At 41.1% G+C, this 19,095-nt stretch overlaps 1 protein-coding gene across 8 annotated transcripts in view; it reads right to left on the bottom strand.

The window, feature by feature from the left end:
* The window catches only part of LOC308138100 (neurexin-1a-like), a gene marked incomplete at both ends in the record, with an annotated part of 242,991 nt that overhangs the window by 206,553 nt on the left and 17,343 nt on the right, over positions 1–19,095 (bottom strand). For 2 of the 8 annotated variants that reach the window (XM_080507065.1, XM_080507066.1), the window contains 2 exons: positions 16,651–16,698; positions 17,931–17,960. The exons of 5 other annotated variants lie outside the window; for them this stretch is intronic. In XM_080507065.1, the coding sequence (XP_080363191.1) occupies positions 16,651–16,698; positions 17,931–17,960 (78 nt within the window). The remainder of the gene's footprint in view (positions 1–16,650; positions 16,699–17,930; positions 17,961–19,095) is intronic. One more of the 8 variants, XM_080507070.1, reaches the window with a different exon arrangement.

Genomic DNA, 19,095 nt, shown 5'->3' with positions numbered 1-19,095 from the left:
AAGTTACATCATTTTAGGGATTTTTTTGGGTCACAAACTAACACAGCGTATGTCTTCAACTAACAATGTGCTCCATGTGAATTCTCCACTGAACTGACTGCATTAGTTAATGTAAATAGAACGACAAGTCTCATGAAGAGGGCTGACTGCTAAAGCTTTTTGTGAAGGAAACTGTGAAATTATTTGCCCCGAGGGCTGTAACTTTCAAACTTTTTTGCCATCAAAATGAATAGTCATTGCAGCAATGTTAAGTCATTCTGTGTTTTTCTTTGTGTGGTTGCATCCAAGCACTTATTTGTGCTTTTAATATCCAGCTTAACATCCAACTTGAGGTCAACGTGGGTAATTTTAGAATCCACCAGTCCATTGCCAGTCCATCACATAGCCAACAGAGAGAGACAATAGCACGCAAAAATCTGTGGAAGGTGTCAGACTACGTGGAGAAACCACCATGCAATCAGAGGGATTACATGCAAATGGACAAAAACGCCCATGGACAAGGAATCAAACTGGCATATTCTCACGAGGGGGTTGGCATACTATGTACAAGGCCTGCACAGTACATCACAAATTCACCATTATTGCAGTGACATGCCGAAAATGCTTTATGGATTGACTGACCATTAAAATCCTTGAAAAAAATATTCCAGTCATGGCCAGTGTAAATTAGAGGCAAGAGTCAGAGCACCAATATTTGGAAGAAGAAATAAGAAATGATTAATCCCATCTATCGAGGCATTTGTAATTATCACAAAGGATATCATTATCACGACACTCAACATTACCTCATGTTCATGCAGCAATACTAACCACTCCATGGCAAATTATTTGGACACGTTTTCATGCTTGTTTAATGTGAAAGGTCTAAAGCCTAAAATAATGAAATGTAAAAATAAATAAATAAAATGAACTGTTTTCGGAGCAACATTGATTAAAACGTCTGCTCCTCTGCTCTCTAACAGCATTGATATCAAAAAGAATAGAGCTGCCACATTGATGCTGTTCTGAGGTGCAGCTCATCCGCAAGCCCAACAGGAATGCCCTGATAACTAGAAACTCAATGATACAGCTGCTATGGATCAAGTGTGGTCATGTAATCTCCCACTGTCTGTCTCTGAGGATGTGTAGCAAAGCACAGGTGATTTGAATCCACGGAACATAGAAAAAATGGTGAGACAGGAAATGAGGGCAAATGAATAACACCGAGGCAGATGAATTTACTCTGCCAAGGTGAAAAACATTTCTTTAGAAGAGCACCAGGGAAATATTCAATCTTGGAGCAGGTAGATTTTAAAGTTTAAATAATCATGTCACACTGCGGTGCTGTAGTTCCAGTAAATATTGACCGACCTTCTTTAATGCAAACTCAACACTTGAGTCAAAACTAATACTTGATAAATTAGCAAACTGAGTTATTCTTCTATTTAACAGCAAACAATATTTAAATAACACACATGTTGTTCTGTCATCAATCTAGTAACAATGGATCAATAATCTGAAACAATCAATTAAATAACTATAACTAACAGACTAACAAGACATAAATGTTACTTTAATTAATTGTTAATTTATAAATCCTCTGGGGGGGGCAACAGCTTTCTGATTCTCTGATTGAAAAGCAAGCAGTGCCTGGCTGGCTTTTTTCAGCCCCAGTTTCCCCAAACAAACTTGAGATAGAGCTGCCTCTGATCACTCATGCTGCCCTCATATTTATGAAACAATGTAAAAATGAAAACGGAAAGCTCAGCATCGCAGCCTGTAAGTCACCCAACACCGACTGTAAATGCAATTCTCAGTTACAAGAGGCACATGTCACTAAACATAAAGATTGAATGTAAATTGACAGACATGCTCGAAAATGATTTCAGCTTTGTATGTCGCTTAATATTAGCTTATAGTGTCTTCCTACCTGCTGAAACAGGTAGGAAGACACATCATTATAGTGTGCCCACACTATAATGATTGATGGCAGCACATTTGTCCCATTATAATTCCTCACACTTGTAATCTGAGCCACAGTGAAGTGCAGATACGGCATTTTACGTATAATTAAATGAGAGACATGAGCAATTTGCTCAACAAAGATGAGCTACTTAAAAACAAAGGTTAACGAGAAGCTGCTGCACCATGATATTAAAAAGTGCGCTCATCATTGCGTTGTGTGGCTTCCACCCTGCACGGTTCGCTCTGAGTGGAGGAGTGGGAGTGTAGAGTGGGGCGAGGGGTGGGGCTCTTCTTAATTATTTTTATAATGACAAACAAATAAAAGGCAAAGGTGTGTGTGTGTGTGTGTGTGTGTGTGTGTGTGTGTGTGTGTGTGTGTGTGTGTGTGTGTGTGTGTGTGTGTTTTAAAAAGTGTCTCACTAAAGAATAGCTCCATCCCTATGGACATGTTGGTCTTGAGCGTAATGACTCTCCATGTGGACCTCCTGAGACAAATTGCCACTGACCCCCATGGATTTTCCAGGGCACACTCTATTGGAAATGGACTATTCAATTTCCCACAGGGGGCCTTGCCATTTCCTCGCCATGCATCACTAAGACGGCATCTACTTTTTGGTTTGGTTGTTCCAAAAAAAAAAAAAAAAAAAACAACTCAGGGATTGATGCAATAAAAAATACAGTCCTGATTAAAATTGAATTCACTGTTGTAATTTATCGATCTGGTGCTGTACTTGTGTAATTAAACATATAGAGAGGGTCAATATCAGTGACAAATGGCTGGATCATGATTAAAATTTAAGATCTGTAATTTATATTGTGAATACATTTGGGTGTACTGTGCTGAATTCTGGAAAATAACATTCACACAAAGACAATTCAAAATGCTAAATATAATTTTCTGAATTAGTATCTGTAATGTAAAATTAGCATATCACTACAATTAATTTGCATAATAATTATTAAACTACTACTTATTACAGTTTTCAATAATCACTAATGGTTTTATATCTACAATATATCAAACTAGATAATATATTTCTAAGGCTTCCAAGAAGAAGAGATAGATACAATAAGTTATTTGGCTCCTCAAGTTGCATATTCAGCTGTGTTTCTATAGAATCTTTATCCATAGAAAAACTACCTTAGGTTGCTTTTATGAAGTTTCTTACTTTTAATTTAGAAATGTGGACATTTTAGATATATTCATCTGTTTGAGCCATGTATCTTTTATAAGCAAATTTTAGTTATTCAGTAAGCCATTTGATTAGAATATTTTATAAATATCGCCTGGAACTCTATTATACCATATTTAGAGGTTTTACCTTTTTGTCTTCCTTAAATCAATTTTAACCATTGTAGCTGCTTCAGAGTCTTTAGCATTATGACAGTTTAGTTTTCTTTCTGGGATTTTAGCTTTTTAGTCATTTCCCCAGTTCTTTTCAGAAAATGTTGTTTTAGCTATTTTAACTTTGTTAGATCATTTTAACCACAAGAATCCTTTTGAAAATGAGTGGTATGCAAATAAAAATAAAATGGGTCATGTGAGCTTCAGACAGGCACTCCAGAGAGGCTAAAGAACAACAAAGGCGCCTGAGCTGTAGGTCGAGATCTATGTATAGGCAGTAAATGTAATGTCTGGCCATTTGGCGTAGTAACTTATGTGCTTAGATTTGTTTTGTTTTTTTTTAAATCATTGAAATATGACCTTTGCTGGAAACACAACTTTAAGAACACTGCATGGTTGAACCATTCACTGCTAGACCAATACATTTTATATAGTTTTCTTATCTACTGTCTCAGTCAAGTACAACCTAAAATAGTTTGTGCTGGTTTAATTTTCTGGTTTAATTTAACCAGGGTACACGTCTTTGTTCTTAACGGCTGAATTGCACAGTAGGTTTTTTACCCGGATGATATTTTTATATGTTGATAGAGAATTTGGTAGCAATGACAAAGCAAATTATTTCCCAAGTCATAAATCACATTATTGGTGCTTAATTATCTGTTGTATATAAGACACCGACATAGATTTGGAGAAATGAGGTAATTATTGTTGGTGAAAAAGGTGGAGCTGTTGTTGACTGCAGTTGTGCAAATAATGATTAAATGTTTAAGAGAAATACTACAGTAAAAAAAATAAAATTACAAAATTAAAACAATCCTAAGAATATGGAGTAGACTGCTTCATACCCATGACCAATACATCAACGAACAGATGCAGATGAGACAGACTCCTTAAAACATCAACTACTGTTACACACATTAAAGTTCAGTGTGTTTTTGACTTGGATACGTTTCATTTGTAATTTCATTCATCTCATTGCATCTGTTTTTCTGTCCACAGGCGACGCATTTAACTGGAAAGCCACATTTAAAAGGACAATACCGCCCGTATTGAGAGTGTAAATAAATGTACAATGGAGTGCGACTGATTCCATACAAATTGGTCACAGTGGATCTATTTTCATCAACATGTCTGGAAGGAAGCACGATGCAGACTTAGAATGAAATGAAAGAAGATAAATAAACCCTTAAAGATGGCGGGGGGTAACAAGGTCTTTGAAGGTAGTGGAGCCACCAGCATGCACTCATAAATCACTAACGCAAAGCAGCACTACAGTGCCATACATCGCTCTATAAACATGCGCTTTGCACATTCTTTAAGATCTCATTTCACAATACCTACTGCAAGGATGAATGTGATTTCCAGCCCTATACAGTACATCATAACAACTTGGCGTCGCTCCAATGCCCAGTAAAAGGGCCATAATCCATGATCTAAAACCTCAACTGTAACTGAACAAACACACATGCAAAGGATGCATTTCACAGTCTACGGTTGAAGTATAGGTATCTACCTTTAATCTATTTTCTGCTACGATTCATCCCCTTCCATCTGTGGGCCAAGAAATGGAGTTTTTCATCACTGCAGTCTCTCACTAGCATCGACCAGCTTTATTGATCTGGAGCAGATCTCCTTCCACTCTACCTGGGGAGCCAGCTGAGCCTTGTTCATATTGATCCAGCCTTTTTATTCTACATTCTCACTCACCCTTTTCTTTAGGTAGGGTAAAAATTATATGCCTGTCATTTTCTTATAATAAATATTCTTTGGGGAAAAAAGGTTCTAGTGTTATCAATCCAAAATCTGCCATTACATTTTGTTAGCATTGATGATCCGCAAAAGACAAACAAGCTGTTAAAAGCCACCTCCAGCCTCACGTTGCTGACAGTTCAGTGATGTGAGGACACGTTACTGCTTATTTGATTGAGGATGCTGGTGATGAGGCCGAGACTTGTGCGAAGAGGAAAAACATGTCTATCAGAAAAGCAGGCAAGCAGGTCTGACGTGAGAAAATAAATGTTTGCTCCAAACAAAGAAAGCTAATTTTTTGCAGCAAGAAAACACTCATGTAACTTGAGGCAACAGTTTGAGTGTTTTATTCTTCTGTTCGTCGTTATACTTTCCCTTTGTGTCTATCATAATTGCATGCCTCTGTTTTATGATCCCACTTTATCAAGCATTCTTCTTTCCACATAGTACACCTCTTGCTTTTTCTGCCCATTTCCTTCTGCTCATTCTTTAAATGCTTCTCTCTGTCTGCTTTAAGTCCTTCACTCTGTCTCTGTGTCTCTTGTCTCCCCCTCAGGAGCAGAATCTGTGGTAATGTACTAATCTGTGGAGCCTTAGTGCAGGCTTGCCAATCTGCCATGTCAAGATACACAAATCTCACTCCAGGCAATTACAGGCCTCCCCCCCCCCCCCCCCTTTGTACAGCGAAGGAGTCTGCTTCTTCATCTCAGTTGCAGTGAAAACTGCTTCTGTGACCCATCAAGTGCAATTACCTTGGTTGTAACAAATGCTGATGGCCCAGGGTGTTATAGAATACAGGAAAACCAGCACAGGCATGAAACAAGTAAATTAGGATGTTATAAGTGTGGTTGAAACCTCCTTGGTATTGCTACACTCATGTATTAAGGTCCAACAAGAAAAAGAAATGACCAGTTTCTTATTGAATTGAGTTGATTCGAGTGTTGAGACATTGAAACAAACAATTTTAAGACATGTTAAAACAGCATGTTGTTTTTGTTTGTTTTTTTATGTGCTGTATTCCTTATAGATTTTGAATATCTGCGAGTCTTAGTAATAGTCATTGTTTATGATTTATGTGCAAATCTAATGACATGAAGGTATTAAGGCTTTGTTTAGACAGCCATTGGCTTCTCTCTTTATTATGTTCCTAACAAATTAGAATAATTCTGAGGTCGCAGGTTGATTATCATGAAAAGGCCAGATGAGATTTTAAAATGGGGACTTGTTTTACCCCTTCAGGCATCTGAATATTCATGACAAAAAAAAAAGAAAAAATTAGGAAGAAAGTAACTTCCAATTGTCTATGTTTGCACCCTGTGATGAGATGTGAGCCTAACAGCCTGTTGTGGAGTTTACAGGCCAATGAGATGCATATTCAACAAGATGCTAAACTATAGAGGAACAGACATATTGGGTTTTGTAGTTCTGTAATGATAAAATAAAGATAGTGAGATAATGAATGTTATTGTCTCCAGGCATACTATGAAAATGTATGTTGTATTTATAGCGGCTATCTGAACTGTGCAGCTCACATAAATGGAAACAAAGTTATGTGACAAAAATAGGTATCTTAACTGGGTTCAACTTCATCTCTTCGACATTATCAGTTGCTCATTAGTGCTGTTGGTTGTACCTACACTTTTCACTTTATTTATGTGAGCATATGGGTTGGGCATGTATTGGTCAATGGGATTTGTATTATAATGAGCCATATTTTCTGATCAGAGTCTTTACATTATGATGATGAGATAAGCCACTTGAGGTTTATTTTTTTAATTATTTGTTTTAATGAAATAACATTGATTTGAAGATCTGTGAATCTCAGCAGGATGTTTAAATGTAAAGATGCTCTGAGCTCCTTTTTACTCTCCTGATAGTTTTCGTGATAAAACTATGAGAGATGGTAAACTACTACCAGGGACTTATATATATTCCAGTCTATATTTAACATTGTGTAACAATGAGCGTAATCACATCTTTGTTCTATAAGCTGTTGTCAGGACTGAATTAAATGTGTTTATCACCTGCTCATGCAGTGTAATTATGATATCCTTACTAATTATTTATTGTGACAACAGTTTATTCATTTGACAATCCATCCCCCTCTTGCATTAATCACATTTTCACATTATTGTTTTGAGGAAACATGAGTACTCCCCCTTGAACTGCAACCTTATCGTGGTGGGGGAGTTTGAGCACCCGAATGACCCTCGGAGCTATGTTGCCGGGGGGCTTGCCCCCCCAGTAGGGTCTCCCAAGGCAAACAGGTCCGAGGCGACGGGTCAGACTAAAAGCAGTTCACAAGACCCCATGGACACACTCACGAGGAAAAAGGTGACGTCGCCCGGTTTGGCGCAGCCGGGGCCACACCCTGGAGCCAGGCCCGGGGTGGAGGCTCGCACGCGAGCGCCTGGCGGCCGCGTTCTTGCCCGCGGGACTCGGCCGGGCTCAGCCCGAAGGGACGACGCGGGCCCCTCTTCCTCATCCTCCTGTGGACCCACCACCCACAGAGGCTGCCGTAGGGGTCGGGTGCAATGTGGATTGGGTGGCAGTCGACGGCAGGGGCCTCGACGACCCGATCCCCGGACACGGACTCTGGCTTTTGGGACATGGAATGTGACCTCGCTGGGGGGGAAGGAGCCCGAGCTTGTGAGGGAGGTTGAGAGATACCGGCTAGATATAGTCGGGCTCACCTCCACTCACAGCTTGGACTCTGGAACCCAGCTCCTCGACAGGGGCTGGATACTCCACTTCTCTGGAGTTGCCCGCGGTGTAAGGCGGCGGGCTGGAGTGGGCTTGCTTATTGCCCCACAGCTCAGCCGCCATGTGTTGGAGTTCACCCCGGTGAACGAGAGGGTTGCGTCCCTACGCCTACAAGTAGGGGACAGGTCTCTGACTGTTGTTTCGGCCTATGCACCGAACAGCAGTTCAGAGTACCCAACCTTCTTGGAGTCCCTGGGAGGGGTGCTGGATAGTGCCCCAACTGGGGACTCCATTGTTCTCCTGGGGGACTTCAACGCCCACGTGGGCAATGACAGCGAGACTTGGAAGGGGGTGATTGGGAGGAACGGCCTCCCCGATCTGAACCCGAGTGGTGTTCTGTTATTGGACTTCTGTGCCAGTCACAGCTTGTCCATAACGAACACCATGTTCGAGCACAGGGGTGTCCATAAGTGCACATGGCACCAGGACACCCTAGGCCGGAGGTCAATGATAGACTTTGTGGTCGTGTCATCTGATCTCTGGCCGCGTGTCTTGGACACTCGGGTAAAGAGAGGGGCAGAGCTGTCAACTGATCACCACCTGGTGGTGAGTTGGATGCGCTGGACTGGGAGGAGGCCGGATAGACTCGGCAGGCCCAAACGTGTTGTGAGGGTCTGCTGGGAACATCTGGCCGAGCCTTCCGTCCGCGCAGCCTTCAACTCCCACCTCCGGGAGAGCTTCTCACAGATCCCGAGGGAGGTTGGAGACATTGAGTCCGAGTGGACCATGTTCTCAACTTCCATTGTCGAAGCTGCTGCTCGGAGCTGTGGCCGCAGGGTCTCTGGCGCCTGTCGTGGCGGCAATCCCCGAACCCGGTGGTGGACACCGGAAGTAAGGGATGCCGTCAAGCTGAAGAAGGAGTCCTACCGGGCACTGTTAGCTCATAGGACTCCCGAGGCAATCGACAGGTACCGGCAGGCCAAGCGAGCCGCAGCCCGGGCTGTGGTGGAGGCAAAAACTCGGGTCTGGGAGGAGTTCGGAGAGGCCATGGAGGAGGACTTTCGGTTGGCCTCGAGGAAATTCTGGCAAACCGTCCGGCGCCTCAGGCGGGGGAAGCAGTTCTCCACCAACACTGTTTACAGTGGAAGTGGGGAGCTGTTGACCTCAACTGGGGACATTGTCGGGCGGTGGAAGGAATACTTCGAGGACCTCCTCAATCCCACCACCACGTCTTCCATTGAGGAAGCAGAGACTGGGTTCTCAGAGGTGGACTCGTCCATTTCCCAAGCTGAAGTCACCGAGGTTGTTGTGAAGCTCCTCGGTGGCAAGGCACCGGGAGTGGATGAGATTCGCCCAGAGTTCCTTAAGTCTCTGGATGTGCAGGGACTGTCGTGGCTGACTCGTCTCTGCAACATCGCGTGGCGGGCGGGGACAGTACCTCTGGACTGGCAGACCGGGGTGGTGGTCCCTCTCTTTAAGAAGGGGGATCGGAGGGTGTGTTCCAACTACAGAGGGATCACACTCCTCAGCCTCCCCGGGAAAGTCTATTCCAGGGTACTGGAGAGGAGGGTCCGGCCGTTAGTCGAACCTCGGATCCAAGAGGAACAATGCGGTTTTCGTCCTGGTCGTGGAACACTGGACCAGCTCTATACCCTCCACCAGGTGCTTGAGGGTTCGTGGGAGTTCGCCCAACCAGTCCACATGTGTTTTGTGGATCTGGAGAAGGCGTTCGACCGCGTCCCCCGAGATGTCCTGTGGGGGGTGCTCCGGGAGTACGGAGTCCGGGGTCCCTTGTTGAGGGCTGTTCGGTCCTTGTATTCCCGGAGCAGGAGTCTGGTTCGCATTGCCGGCAGTAAGTCGGACCTGTTCCCAGTGCACGTTGGCCTCCGGCAGGGGTGTCCTTTGTCACCGGTTCTGTTCATCATATATATGGACAGAATTTCTAGGCACAGCCGGGGGCCAGAGGGGGTCCGGTTTGGGGACCACAGAATCTCATCTCTGCTATTTGCGGATGATGTGGTTCTGTTGGCCCCATCAAGCCTGGATCTCCAGCGTGCACTGACACGGTTCGCAGCCGAGTGTGAAGCAGCTGGGATGAGGATCAGCACCTCTAAATCCGAGGCCATGGTTCTCGACCGGAAAAAGGTGGCTTGCCCCCTCCAGGTCGGTGGAGTGCCCTTGTCCCAGGTGGAGGAGTTCAAGTATCTTGGGGTCTTGTTCACGAGTGGGGGAAAGATGGAGCGTGAGATCGACAGGCGGATCGGTGCAGCGTCTGCAGTCATGCGGACGTTGTATCGGTCCGTCGTGGTGAAGAAGGAGCTGAGCCAAAAAGCGAAGCTCTCGATTTACCGGTCGATCTTCGTTCCTACCCTCACCTATGGTCATGAACTATGGGTCATGACCGAAAGAACGAGATCTCGGATACAAGCGGCTGAAATGAGCTTCCTCCGTAGGGTGGCTGGGCGTACCCTTAGAGATAGGGTGAGGAGCTCAGTCACCAGGGAGGAGCTCGGAGTAGAGCCGCTGCTCCTCCACATCGAGAGGAGCCAGCTGAGGTGGCTCGGGCATCTATTTCGGATGCCCCCCGGACGCCTCCCGAGGGAGGTGTTTCGGGCATGTCCCTCCGGTAGGAGGCCTCGGGGCAGACCCAGGACACGCTGGAGGGACTATGTCTCTCGGCTGGCCTGGGAACGCCTTGGGGTGCCACCGGAGGAGCTGGAGGAAGTGTCTGGGGCGAGGGAAGTCTGGGCAACTCTGCTCAGACTGCTGCCTCCGCGACCCGGCCCCGGATAAAGCGGTAGCCAATGGATGGATGGATGGATGGATGGAAACATGAGTAATTATATGCGAGAGATTTGTTTTGACAGATTTTTTCAGTGTCATTCTCTTGACTCAATGCCCATCCAAGCAGCCACACCATCTTTCCTGCAACAGTTTAATTCTTTGTGAAAGGCACCATGTTGCGTCCTTACAGCTAATCCTCGTAATACAAATTTAACATCAGTATTACCTGGTTTTGTTATAACTGTCTACAATGATTAAAAAAAGAAATTCATATTGAACAATCTTTGCCCAATGTATTGACTGTTGTGATAAAAGAGGTGTTTGTTATTGAAGGAAGTCAAACAAATATTAGCTTAAAACAGAAATGCAACAACATGAAAAATATAGATTTGACGTAAAACATGAACAGAATGAATGACATGGAAATAATTGTTGTTCTTGTTACTTTCGATGTATAATTGCAAGAGCAGTTTGACTACACCAGAAACATGTTACACCAAAATAAAGAAACACATATTAAAGCTGTCACCTCTTACTGATGAGTAAAGTATTTAATTCTACACTCATAATCAGTCTCACACCAAGCACTACATTTAAGGGAAATACTGGATTTGCTGTATTCAAATCCAAAATATGTAGAAACTGTTATTATGGTATTGCACTTTATTTGCAATACATTAGAACATGTATTTAATTATTCAATGTATTCAATGTGATGTATTGCTATTTTGCAAAATAATTACATAATCTACTTTAATCACAGACTATAGCCTACTCTGTTTATCTTTCACTTCACAGGTTCTCCCTTTCGGAGTCACCCAACATTAATCTTCCCATGTCTTTGTATTGATTTGTATGCCACATTAGATTCTGTCAGGCTCTTAGATAGCCATACCATCCAGGATATCTTGCTGAGATTTAGACAAATTATGTCATCTTCTCAAAGGGATATTTAACATTGTCAAAGTGCTTATTGCCACTTATTGTAGGGGGTTATTGTCTCTCAGTGTGGCTCCAGGGGAAGTATAAATCAGTACATTCAGTAAAAAACAGCTTAGTCTTTTGCCCTTCTAAAGGGAATCCGTTTCTTAATGAGGCACATACATGAATATAGTATTGTCCATTGAGGTCGGTAACCTATTCAATAATCTGCTTGCACACTTCCGCCTACATTTTTGAGTTAAAGCTGAGTAACTAATACAGAGGGAGTCAGCAGAGCTGAAAGTATTTCACTGACAGGCTTCATATGAAGCTACAAAGGCAACATCTGTTGTTGATTTGACACACACCACATGGTATCATGCTATTTGTCAGATAAAGAAGGCAGAAAACTCTTGACAAGTTACATTATGACAGCTCTCCATGGTATTTAGACATACGTGTTGCTCTTTCATTGCAAAGCTGCTATAGATTTTGAAAAGGAATCATAGCCATCACTAGAAATTACAAGAAGTGAACGCATCTGCTTTCTTTTTTTCTCCCCATGATTCCAACATCATATGGAGACACTAAAGTACACTATTATATATATATATATATATATATATATATATATATATATATATATATATATATATATATATATATAAGATACACATACCCACTGTACCGTGTAGGAGCCAAACCAAAATACTCCAAGCAATCAAAATGACTCTGGCACTGCATCTGCTGCTCCTCCTTATACTGCCAAGACCAATAAGCCAGTAAAGCACCCAGTGATTACTCATTAAACAAGAATAATAATTTAAATGAAGTTCACCGTTTTAAAATCCAGGTGGCTGAATATGAAATCTAATTGACAGGAATGTTTCACTTGAGTTCATTTTTGTTTTTATTTCAGATTTTTAAGATGGCTTTGCAAATATTTCCCGTCATAACTTTTTTTTCAAACCAAGTTTTCAAACTAGCAACGTTTAAGTTGTTTTAGTTGAATTTTGGAGCTTAACTATCTGGCCTGAAGACCGTCATGAAGGGGTGGAAGAGCTTTTGTTGTTGTTGTTGACTATTTTGCCTCCAGTCAAACTCTGAGCATGGTGTGAAAGCATTTGCTGCAGGGTGCACATCAACCGCCTCATATTCAGAATTGGGCTAAAAATACTCATGTAGCCCAGTGAGATATGAATTGTGGATGGTTCACTGAGTATATCACATAAAATCAAACAAGGTGAAATTACAACAAACGCAGCCAAACTGGAGCCAAACCAACATTCATTGAGTCATTGATATTATGTCCGATAAGCAAACACAACATCAATCACTTAGCATTGTAAAAATAAAAAATAAAAACATAGTGTAGAATATATTAAAGAGCACTCGACCTCAAATAAAATAGGATGCGACAGTTCAGAAAGGGAAACTATGGTTTGATGAACTTCCCAAAGTAGCTACTAAAGGAGACTTTTTTAAGTTCAGCCGCTATGGAAGCTCCACCCATTACTGTGGCATCTTCATACCAGAGGAAAAGCTTGAGCATGTCAATGTAAACATGGAAGTGAAGTGAAGATTTTAACAAGTTGAATTTTAGTCTGCCCTAAATACAATTTTAGTCTGCCCTAAATACAATTCCTGTTTCTGCCTAACAGGTGCAAATACAATGCAAGGATTTTAAATGGGATGCTAAAGTTTCTAAATTTAGTTAATAGGCTATTCACAAGTGAAAAAATTAAGGACATTTTGAACATTTATCCCAAACATTGAAGGTATCCCCTGCAGAGCTAAATGCTATTGAGGCTATTCAAGTTAAATTGTTTGGTTCTATATCTCTTCAGGTATAACTCAGTGGAATTAATAATAATTGTTTGATGACACATTCATTTCCAGATGGAGTATTTCACTGAGTAAGGCAAAGACCAAATTGTTATTTTATTTAATATGTACGCATTTGCAAAATGCAGCTAAAAATTATTTAAGCATTTGTAGTACAAGCAAAAATATGGACAGCGGTTTAGACATGAACAATTAATGATCACAAGTGATTAAAAGGCTGAGATCAAATCAAAAGTAAGAACAGAAGATTGCAATTAAATCAGTAGGCTTAGTGTTACAAACAATGACACATCCTAAACTTATCCTTAAAACTGCTTAAAAGAATGTGTTCCTCTAACGCTTATCCGGTATGAGATATCCCGAAGTGGGCAAATTAGCATGAACATTATGTAAATCATGTGCCTTAGCAGCAGCATGAGTTCAAATGAACATGATTTCATATGTAATTTTTTTTGTGGTACTCTCTGACAACATCACAAATACCAACTTTTGAATAGACAGTGCTTATCCAAACAGTTCAGTCCCATGAAGAATAAATGCCAAGGAGCAATGAAGCAGCACTTGATTAAAACACCTTGTGTTGTTTTTTCCTTAATTTGCTACTGATCTGTAAAGCTAATGTTTAGTTGTTGTTGTTGTTTTTTTTTTAAATATACACTGTGTTATTCACACTGTGTGCATTGAAGTATTAAGTGTTGGAACTCTTCAATTTAATGTTTTATTATAAAACTTGTGGTTACAGAGATTGTCAAACTGTGCATAATGTTGGTGTGTGAAGCATCTCGCTGTGCTTTTGTTGAAATAAATGGGTGACACATGCTGTACTTCGAGTGAAGCTTGTTCTTTGTTATTCACCAACCTAAACCAGCTTCTATAGCACTTACTCACTGAGCTGGACTGGATTAAACACCACCCGTTACCATGTTTTAAAAGAACAAGCACAGACACCAGTTTAGTTCATTTGTATATTTTTTCAATAGTGGACCATGTACAAATAACATACATTTTAAAGAAAAGATGCTTTGTACCAGATTTAGCTGTGGCTAGTTTCAAATTACAGTCCCCTTACAAGATTTTTTTTTTTTTTCAGGGCCAGATGTATTGGAGTCGATCAGCCACGAGAACGGAATCAAGGTGATTTTATGTCAATTCTCATTTGTCTTGATATAGCTGTTTTTCATCTATTTATGTGCAATAAACCCAAACTGTTTGCTGACGTTGATTAGATCGTTGGAGACAATACAGCATTAACAAACACAAAAAATTGTTCCGCATGACAACTGTATAGATATTTACTGTTAACACCCACAAATAACAGCCAAGTTTTACATGAGGACATGACTAATATTCACACCCTCCTAACTCCTACTGCGGCTGTGAAATTGTCACGTTTAATAATTTGAATTTGAATTCTTTATCAGCTCATGCATAGCAAGCACAAAGCGACTCAAAGTAACCCAAGACATCCGTCATCTTTAATAATCTGTGACATTTTAAACACTCTAGTGTGTCAGCTATCTGTGATGTGAAATCGGAAAGTCCGGATAGTGCATTTTAAGCATCCATTCAAATTGACTCTCAAAGCACACCATGTACAAACAAGTAGCAAAGGGATTCGCCTGTCCACTTTGCCAAAATCCCTGGGAAAGTGCACTGAATGAAAAAAAGGGACAATTTCCATATTTAGAAAGTGAAAGCAATTACATTAGGAAGTACACTAATTTAGAGAAAGCCCAGTTGTACCTGTAAGCCTGTCTGCACAGCCTGCAGCCCCTGTTAAGCTGCACATGGCAGTTTATTGTGATGACAGCAATTAAATACCCTCGTGATTTGTGTGCCAGTGGTATTATGACTTATCCAACTGTATGGCCTGTTCTCTAGAGCAGGATGGAAACAAGGCTTTAGAAATGCAGTGTCAGTTCAGCAGCAGAAAGCAGCACAAACACACAGGAAGTCCCCTACAGACTCACCATGACACCGAGGATGAGCTGAACAAGTGGTTAACGTGACACACGAGGAGCCTGCCCAGGGATCACTAACATAAATACACATTATTCTCACAAGCTAAAAGCTGACAATGAGTGCAAGCACTGTCCTCTCTGCTGGTTTGAATACTCATGTGGGGATATATATTTGAACCGTAGTACATAACTGAACTGACTGGGTTTCACGCTGTACCACACGTGGGACAACTGACCATGGCCCAAATTAGAAGCAGTGTACCATGTATGGCAGATTTGTGCTTCATCAGCATTATCTCAATCTATCCCTGTGGCTTTCCTTATGTCACATCCAAGCTGCGGGTTTGCTACAGTACACTGTTGATGGAGGCTTTCAGGGTAGGGTGAATATACTAGTCTCAGACTGTTTCACATTGATGTAAGACTTTAAGTAATTCAACAACACACATTTAATCCAGAGCGGAGAACCACTGCAACCAATATATGCATATATGATTTCATGTTTTAAACAATTGGAGAGCACAATTGTTATTATGCATTATTTAATAAAAACACTAACTTTGACATCATTGTTTTAGAGACAAATGGTCCATTAGACAAGGATTTCAACATATGCTGATGACTGCAAACAATTAAAACTTTACAGTGCTATTGCAAAAGCAGCATGCCATTTTATTTATCAAATTAAATGAGTAAGGCAATGGAAATGACACTTACCTTGGAAGAAGGATAAATCATTTCTGCATTTTACACTGGCCAATATCGTGTGTGTGTGTGTGTGTGTGTGTGTGTGTGTGTGTGTGTGTGTGTGTGTGTGTGTGTGTGTGTGTGTGTGTGTGTGTGTGTGTGTGTGTGTGTGTGTGTGTGTGTGTGTGTGTGTGTGTGTGTGTGTGCGTGTGTGTGATTCAGGAAACTAATATCAGCTTTCGGCAACTGGCAGCAGAATAAATATTACGACGTAATAGAAAAAAAAAACACAGTAACAACTTCTCTGCAACCTCAGTTCAGTTTGAAGGCTTACCTGTTCAGTTGATGCTTCACAAGCACATGACATAAGATATCATTTAACATAGCACATTGTTTACCTTTGTCTGTACATGAATGAAAATAATAATATACTTAAAATTTTGTCTAGAAAAATTTGGCAAGACTAATTGACACATTAATTCTAAAAGAAAGTGTAAAGCAAGATCAAGGGAAATATGTATGTGTACAAAAAGGAATGCTTGAATGTCACTGTGTTCATTATCATTTCATAATTCAATACGATCAAATATAATTATTCACAGAAATTGACATTCAAGTATATCACATTATTATAAGCTAACAAGAACTCACTAAATGTTGTTTAACTTCAGTAACCAACTACAAAAAAAAGTAAAATAAATCAAATTTTACCTTGAATGCTCAGTAGGGACCTTACAAGCCAAGTTTCCCCTCTCTGCCCTGAGGAGGAGAGTCAAATGGGAAACATGAGAAGTCGACTTACCCCAAAGAGAGACGAGATGAGGATCACAGCCAGGATGGGAGGCCCACAACACTATGATCAAGCCTCACGCGCAACCCCAAAACCCATGGTTTGAACAAAAATATAAATCAAAGTGTAGTTACCCCTGGGTGGTGGAGGAGGTGGAGGTGGTGGTGGTGGTGGTGGTAGTGGTGTACTGGAACTAGGACAGCAACTATTGTGTTCATATGCCCATGTGAGTCTCTTATGAATCTCATGCATTGAGCAGAAAAGACACAGGTGACACAGCTTCAACTTGTGAGTGCAAAGCGAAAGCAGCACCTACCTTCCAAAAGCTTTCAGTAACAGTTGAAAACGCATTCAAACAAAATGCCAATGACCCTACCCATACATCATTAAGCATGAGTATATAATGACACAAACACTGCTGTCATAGTTTGATGAGTTCAGATAATTAAAAGGGCTGTACCTTTACTTTTACCTATGAGATTTGATGAAATGTTCCATGAAGAAAGCAGATTCCAGACAGAAAAGGGAGAACAGAAGGAGAGGAGACACAAATAAGTGCCATGGTCAAGTAGGAAAGAGACAGAGGGAAAAAAAGGCTTGATGACTACAAATATGTGCAAATACTGGAGTTGAAATGTGTTATTGCAATGAAAGTAGTAAAAGAAGAGTTTTACTCCATGTCTCCATGGTATTTTACTTTGCTGCATGATAATGATATGCAGTACAGCACAAATGGAGAAATGAAGATCGCACGGCCAGTACATCTGTGCAGCACTTGCAACATGCATTACAGATGTCGGGACTGGTGAGGATTATTTTAAAAATTCAGTAAGCTGTTAGCCAACGCAATGCACAGTGCTCAAATAATGTTAATGCAAGCGTCCCTTTGTTTGAACCGCATCACCGGTAAACAGAAGAATGTACAGTAAATGTGAATAATTAAAAAGAAGGGGGGCATGTGTGTAGCAGAACAGGGAGCGAAAAGCCAAATGAGCTTGGAAAAAAAAGGGTCATGAAGAAGAAATATCCCGGCCAGAACATAAAAATCAACCAGGTCATTCAAAATAAGTGAACTGACAGCCCATATCTGAAGCTTCAAGCCTGAGCGTTGCAAAGAAATTTGAGGCAAACACATTTCTGAGCACAATGGGAGCAGGAGGGACAATGGAGGGATGACAGGAAGAAGGAAAGGAACTCATACCTTGGTCGCCCATCATCAGGTGTGCCAGACCTTGAAGGAAAACAAGAGCACAGTCAGCCGAGAACAAGGGATCATGGGAAGCTGTGTGACAGACATGCAGGCATCTCTTTCCCAGTAGATGTCTGTGTTACTCAAGGAGGGTTGGGATTCAGGGCGGAAAGTGGGACAGGGAGCAGAGGGTACACAAACAGGGTTAGCAAGATGAGCATTTTGTCAACCAGTGCAGGTTGCAATGCATCATCTGCCACTTACTCGACACCATTCAGAAATAAGATCAGCTCGACCTTTTCTCTGGGATAATCATTCCACCTACCACACGTAATGAGTAATCCCGGTATGCAAATATAGACTATGTTGGCATCCACGTGATAGCTCAGCTATTGTTGTATGGGATGAAAAGAAGAGGAAGATCCTCTGGTAATACATTACCTTCGTCACAGATATTATATGAGATAGGCAACACATCTAATATGGTGCAGTGCATCTATGACACAAAACTACCATGTAAATTAGTAATTTTATGCAGTTATTATATACTTCAAACATATAATTTCAACAAGTGTTGCACGAATCATGAAATCATACAACAAACTGAGCAGAAAAGCTCTTGCCTTGTTTCAAGTTTGTGATTCTATACTTTGTGATGATATTCTTACCAAGGAAGACATCACATATTAAAACAAAATTGCGAACACTTTCCATTGACAAAATCAGTGTAAGGTCCATTTATAACAGTGAAATTGACTGAGCAGTGAGATAAGCCAAAACTCTGCATCCAATGAATCCAAAATCAATGTATTTACTGATATTCCTTTTTTTTTTTACTCATAATTCATGAAACCAAACTTGGATAATCATGTGATTCTTGCTTGTTCTTGCTAAATGTTATCACTATTTCAAAATTATCGAGCAGATCGGTATTACAAACCTCAAGACAATTATTCCCAAAATATACACATCAACCATATAATACTTTAAATTTAGTATAACCATAACCAGTGTGCAGCTTTTGGATGCAAAAATAATAACAACTTTCAACTTCCAAAGGTCCCTTAAAGGAATTGAATGCTTTTTGGCTTCTGAAACATGAATTGAAAAACACCCAGAACTTACCAGTCCGGTAAAATCAACAACAACAGCATTAAAAAATGGTCAAGTATTTGAA

Source organism: Blennius ocellaris, assembly GCF_963422515.1.
Source record: "Blennius ocellaris genome assembly, chromosome: 13".
Classification (NCBI taxonomy): domain Eukaryota; kingdom Metazoa; phylum Chordata; class Actinopteri; order Blenniiformes; family Blenniidae; genus Blennius; species Blennius ocellaris.
This window is presented reverse-complemented; position numbering and strand designations above follow the sequence as displayed.